This window comes from Vanessa cardui, chromosome 9 (assembly GCF_905220365.1).
Source record: "Vanessa cardui chromosome 9, ilVanCard2.1, whole genome shotgun sequence".
NCBI lineage: Eukaryota > Metazoa > Arthropoda > Insecta > Lepidoptera > Nymphalidae > Vanessa > Vanessa cardui.
Genome location: NC_061131.1, coordinates 4,616,761 through 4,623,365, shown reverse-complemented (window position 1 = coordinate 4,623,365; position 6,605 = coordinate 4,616,761). Strand labels below are relative to the sequence as shown.

Here is a 6,605-nt window from a genome sequence, read left to right as displayed (position 1 = left end):
TCTGACGTCAGAAATGCCGAACTTTCATCCAAGTTTTACCGTCTTGTAAAGAATTTCCCGAAAATCATAACCTTTTTTTATAATTCAAAAACACGTTAAGGTTTCCAAATATCGATTTCCATATTTCTGAAATCAGAAATGACGTATTTCCATACAAAGTCTCATCGCCCATTCAATCCGTTAAGGAGATGAATTTTAAATATAATTTCTTAGCTTAATTACGTACGTTTTATAATGAATTCACCCGCAATTTTTCATTCTGCTAGTTGGCAATTTAGACTTTTATAAAGCTGATGATTTCAGCTAACTAAGCTCCCCATTCCATAGAATGGTTACAACCTTCTACCCGGTTCACATCAATAATACAATTGATTGTTGTTTTAATCAGAACAATTGATAAATTAGATCAGAGCTGAAGCAAAATCAGTCACCACTGAGACCCAGACCGACACAGTGGGGCCAATACTCTCCTACCTATCCGTGCTGAAGACGTATGGCTGTGGTAGTAAGATTTAATAATCACACATAAGCCGGTTTCAAAATTTCAGGTTCTGAAAGTTGCCACAGTGTGAATAATAAGAATAATTGATGAATGAGTCGTACTTAGCCAGAATGGTTTGCTGCCCTACCACGAATTAATGAATACATAATTTCAATTCCTGGCAGCTAACACAAACTAAAAAGTATATATGGGCTATTTGACAACGCGAAAAATGAAGGATCAATTATAATATTGTAATCGGTTTTTATTATGAGTTTAAAAATGGTAATTTATTAACGAAAGTTGAAAATAATACTTAATTAATTAAAAAATCCATAAATAAAAATGCAATATTTTAAACGTTTTTCACGTGACACAAAACCCTCCTGTTTGGTCGGGCTTATGATGAAGTAACTTGCTTGATAACCTTGATTGCCTACTGTATGTACCACTGATTACAATACTGGCAAGTGACGTCACCGACCCCATTTCAGCGCCATATTGTCCAAGTAGCGTTTTCGCTCGCTATTTAAATATGGAAATTTTAGTATGATATTTTTCGGCAAATATGTACTAGAAATAAAAAACAACTTTTACTGGATTCCTTAAATTCTACTAAATAATGTAAAATAGATTTTAAAAACCAGTCAAATAGCCTGTGCATTTTTTAGAAAAGAAATAATTCTATTGAAAAGTCAATTCGTGGTATAATTAATTATTGATTAGTTATTGATGCGCACCCAATGATATTCTAATAAACAGATATGATATATTCATACTAAACAACAGAAAAAAGTGTGCCGCGCCGGGGACCGTTTATTTTAGTTTAGTTTTACATTTCGTTAAAAGTAAAAAGGATAGCTTGATAAAAACAATAAGTAAAAGGGATAACTAGATGTTTTAATTACGCAAAACGTATTACTACGTAATTATGATGTATTATAACGTATTACTACGTAAAACGACTAAAGGCAATTAGGACGTTTTCTAGTCTAACATGTCTGTTTACTAAAACATCATTGTGCGCAGCGGAGGAAAATTTAATAATGCATTTGATGCTTGACAGTAAAAAAACTAATTAAATTATATTTGCTAATGCGAGCCGATATTATAATTATAATCAGAGCAGCCCTTCATAGGTAAACCAATGTAATAACTAGGTTTAAGATTAAAATTAAAAAATAAACAAAACAAAAGAATAACAAGCTAAACACAAAACAAGATTAATACTTGTTTACTTTCGAGCAGAATATTTTTTGTGGCAGTATTTAAGTAACATAATGTGTACTGTGTAGGATTTCAAATGTTGAAAAAAATTATTCTTCTCGGAAAAATCTACGTTGCGAACTTTACTTTTAACATAATAATTTTAAAGTAAAAAGTAAAGTAAAGTTTCCCAGTGCTGAGATAAGGCCTCCTCTTCCATTAAGGAGAGAGATTGGAACATATTCCACCACGCTGTTCCAATGCGGGTTGGTGGAATGCACATGTGACAGAATTTCGATGAAATTAGACACATGCAGGTTTCCTCACGATGTTTTCCTTCACCGCCGAGCACGAGATGAATTATAAACACAATTAAGCACATATATATAGTGGTGCTTGCCTGGGTTTGAACCCGCAATCATCGGTTAAGATGCACGCGTTCTAACCACTGGGCCATCTCAGCATAATTTTAATATGAAATAAATGTATTGCTGTAGATGTGGTGTGCTTATTTTTTTAAACTGTCCTCTTTGTATACATAGCAAAATGCATCGCTATCGAAAACAAAACATCTAGAAGTCTTGTTATCTCTCCAGGAGTAATTTGTTTTTAATTACGAGTAACTAATATCACATCACTTTCACAATGGCTAATTAATGTAAGAGTGCACAGATTCACCAACAATTTTGATATAAGTCTTGTGGTTTCCTGCGATTTGGTGATGGGAAATAAATAAAAACTTTACCTTTTTATTGCTATATCACAATAGTACCAATATTTAAAGTTAAATAAGTAAGAAAACATCTGCTTTCACAGATGTTATATAAATTTTTTGATCATGTTCTTGGATGTTTAAGGCAAAATTTAAAGTTGTTTTCAAATTAAGTACATTTTATTTTAACATACTTTACTTTTACCTTTCACAATATGTTCATGTAGACGTAATAAATGCATTTGTTGTATAAATTTTCTTTTTTTGTGTATATATATGAAACAGAGGAAACTTTACATCTAAGTGTGTTCTAAAAAAATTTTAGCTCTCACAATATTTATGTTTTATAAAGAAAAACAGATTTATTAAACCAAAATAAATATAATATTCACTCTAGAGAGAACTCCATTTAAAAAAGAGGAAATACATCTGAAAGTCCAATATTACTTATTACAAACATACTCTTCACTCCGTCAGATCAAATTACAACTTCACTCTCTATGTACTAGTACATAAATCGCTAAACAGCCCAGCACAGCAAACTGAAATATGAAAAAAACAATTAAATATTATTATAATCTCCAATCTTTGTAATAGAAATTTAGAGGCTATTTAGCTAGTACAAGGAAGGTCCTCACACCATCAATTTTTCACAAATGATAGGATTTAGCACATTATAACCTATATAGTTGGATATTATACTGAGGTACTTATGAGTTGTTATGTTACACTAATGTGCCACCAACCTTGGGAGTTAAGATGTTATGTCCCTAAAAACTATGTATTTTCGTTTGACAGTAGAATGTATGTTAAGTGGGTGGTACAAAAGCCTACTACCAAGTGATATTAGTAGTAATTAATATTACCATGTTTTTTGATATTAGAATAATTTATAATAGCTTACCAGGTGAGCTTGCACAAACAATCAAAATTATATCTCCAGCAAAAATACAATACATAAAATGGATTTTCTTCTTATGAAAGTCTAACATCTCAATCGAAGATTAACTTCGTTAGAAAGATAACTTATTAACTTAGAAAGTTAACTTCAAATTACCTTAAACTTAGGATATTCGTTCATATAAATTGTGACCATTCCGACATAAGGTAAAAATCCTCTAGTACGACCAACAACATCCTTCTTAGTCAGCCAAAGCTGACCCTGAGCGTAGAGACCTCGATCATCAACACTGTTATTGTCGCCTTTAGTCAAAAATTTAACAGTTCCATTGTTCCTAAAAAAAAAATTTTTTTCAAATTTATATCAATTCTTCTGTAAACCATATTAAACATTTAAATATATCTGTGTTACAAATGTATAAAATAATATTGCAATCTAAAATAGCTATTTCATATAAGTTAAAATAGGCTTGATTTAAATGTAATATGTTAGTGTTAATCATGTTTTACAAAGCAGTTTAACTTTTTTGTATTATAGTATTTAAGAAAACATGTATAATTTAAATTTACTACTATACTTATATTAATTTTAATAAATAAATATTTGGATGAGTGCTTGGATTTAGTTAATAATTATATTTATAAACTCATGCAAAGATAAGGAATGTTGTTGAAAATATCAAGTGTTGAATTAAATACTTGATGCTGTATATTTGTGAGATAAGCATCTAACCTGCTACTTACGCAGTAAACAAGATAATATTTTAATAAACAAATATTATAACAAAAACCCATTTATGTATTAAGAGCACTTTAAAATGCTTAATACATTAAATATATAAGCATAATTACATCATGCATTGAAAAGCTGTAAATGAGAAGAGTATGTATGTAATATTTTAACATTAACATTTGTCAGTATTTGACTTGTTTTGTTTCAGCACACTTACTTTTCATGAAGCTTCAAAACTCTGTGTACAATCGGAATGTCACGGCCCTCTACTTTAAAAACTACGATTTCACCGACACGCACTGGTTCATCGGGATAGTTAGTGAGAAACAATAAATCTCCTCTATGAAAAGCTGGTTCCATACTTCCTGAGAGCACAACAACAATAGGACTCTCACTACCTGTTACGACCATCAATCCCTTCCATATCATAAGAGCTGACGATACTATCATACCAAAGCTAAGAACTTGGTAAATAAACTGGAATGAAAAAAATATCATGAATAAAGGACCGGTACATGTTCACGTCATCTATACATTAAAATAATCAATGAAAGTCACCTGTCTCTTGTTCATTCGCTTAACATCGTCAAATAAACTGTCCAACATTTTTGTTTCTTGCCTTTTTCAAGGGTTCTAAAGAAAATATAAATTGTACGTTTTGGTTATCCTTAATGTAAAGGAAAGGTAAGTTTCTGATTCGACAGCTCGACAGCACCACGTCAGAAACAAAACTTCAAAACATCCAAGCTAACAGATAAAAAATATGTCACCGTAAGGCGTGAACGGTATTTATTGGGTTATATTGATTAGCTATGCTTCGTGGCTTATTTAAACGCTAAATAATCAATCGATTATTTATCGGGCTCTTAGGATATTTTATGAAGTGTGAAACCAAAATCATTTTATGAAGATATTTCATTATTGTGATTTAAATAATGTACAACATTATAAAAGTAAGGAGTATAGGAATGCAAGACTGCGAATATTTAAATAAAACTTAATAAAAATAATCTGTAAAAAGATAATTATTAACATAATACATAGCTCTCCGGCGTCCATAGGTAAAATTAATATAAAATTACACCTCCCAATGTCACTACTTCAAAGTTAAATTTTTCTATTAATCCAATGATATTCTAATAAACAGATATTTTATATCCATACTAAACAACAGAAAAAAGTGTGCCGTGCCGGGGACCGTTTATTTAAGTTTATTTTAACATTTCGTTAAAAGTAAAAAGGATAGCTTGATAAAAACAATAAGTAAAAGGGATAACTAGATGTTTTAATTACGCAAAACGTATTACTACGTAACTATGATGTATTATAACGTATTACTACGTAAAACAACTAAAGGGAAACGTCCCAATTGGGTGTTTGACAATTTTATTGTATTCTTAGGACACTAAAGATACGTTTAATAATTGTTTATTTCTGTTTTAAAGTTAATTTATAACAAAAACAGTCATTTTAAATAATACGATTCAAAATTCCTGCCAAAACAGCAAGTCACGTGACAAATTGGGCCGTGACGTCATGATTCAATAAACAGTTAAGTGAATGATCCTGTGTAAACTGTTTTTCTCTTGTTTTTCTTGAAATCTCGAAGAAATGGCATCATACAAAGTTTGCACAGTTCCTTGCTGTACAAGTACAACAATAAAAAATCCCAATAAATTATTTATTCATGTGCCACAATCGGGGCCTCTTCGTAAAAAGTGGCTGCAATTAGCACGACGCGATCCGTCCACTGTATCACCTAAATCTTCAATTTATTTTTGCGAGGACCATTTTGATGTGAGTATTATTCATTTACTTAGTCGACAAATACTGGTATTATATTGATAAATACCAAATAACTTTAAAATAAAATTACTTGTGAAGTTAGTATTTTCCATATAAATAATACTTGTTTGTTTTATTACAGCTGCCAAATGACATGGAAAATTATATGGAGTACCATATTAAGGGCTTTGTCTCAGCAATAAGAATGAAACCATCATGTGTACCTACTAAATTTGAATGTCAACCTGATCGTTTGAAGAGAACAGGTACAACTATGCCTCGGTCTGCAGTAATAAAAAGGCAGCGTGCATCATTAATAGAAGAGATACTTGCACAAGAAACTTGTTCACCCTCCACAAGCAACATAGAATTGCAGCATAGTAACATAGGAACTGGAGGTAAGTCTAAATTGTAAAGCGATACTATTTGTGTACAACTAAATCACTATCACTACATAATATAAAACAAAGTCGCTTCCCGGTGTCTGTATGTGGGTAAATATGCTTAAATCTTTAAAACCACACAACGGATTTTGATGCAGTTTTCAACTATATATAGAGCAATTCTTGAGCAAGGTTTTGGTAAGTATGTATGTACCCCGGGCATAGCCGGGGCGAGTCGCTAGTCTATGCTATAAGCAGAAGCCAAAGGAAGAATGATGTTTCTTATTTTTCAACCCCCAAGGCAAGGACGTTTTCTAGTCTTCACTTTTTGCGCGTTAATAACATATCTGTTTACTATAACATCATTGTATTAATCCTTCTTTCTTTTGTTTTTTTCTGGTTGTG

The 6,605-nt window shown here is 31.3% G+C and overlaps 1 protein-coding gene across 1 annotated transcript; it reads right to left on the bottom strand.

The window, feature by feature from the left end:
- Positions 1-2,557: 2,557 nt before the first annotated feature.
- LOC124532556 (signal peptidase complex catalytic subunit SEC11A) lies at positions 2,558-4,782 on the bottom strand. The gene is made up of 4 exons (XM_047107512.1): positions 4,591-4,782; positions 4,250-4,509; positions 3,457-3,634; positions 2,558-2,941 (listed from the first exon to the last, which is right to left on the bottom strand). Exons 1-4 carry the CDS (start codon positions 4,636-4,638, stop codon positions 2,891-2,893), a joined length of 537 nt encoding a protein of 178 aa, XP_046963468.1. The 5' UTR covers positions 4,639-4,782; the 3' UTR covers positions 2,558-2,890.
- Between the last annotated feature and the right edge of the window lie 1,823 nt (positions 4,783-6,605).

Coding starts and splice junctions, on each gene's coding strand:
- LOC124532556 (XM_047107512.1), bottom strand. CDS start 4,638: ATGTTGGACAGTTTATTTGACGATGTTAAGCGAATGAACAAGAGACAG. Junction 4,510..4,590: donor AGCGAATGAACAAGAGACAG/GTGACTTTCATT, acceptor TTTTCATTCCAG/TTTATTTACCAAGTTCTTAG. Junction 2,942..3,456: donor ACGAATATCCTAAGTTTAAG/GTAATTTGAAGT, acceptor TTCATATTTCAG/TTTGCTGTGCTGGGCTGTTT.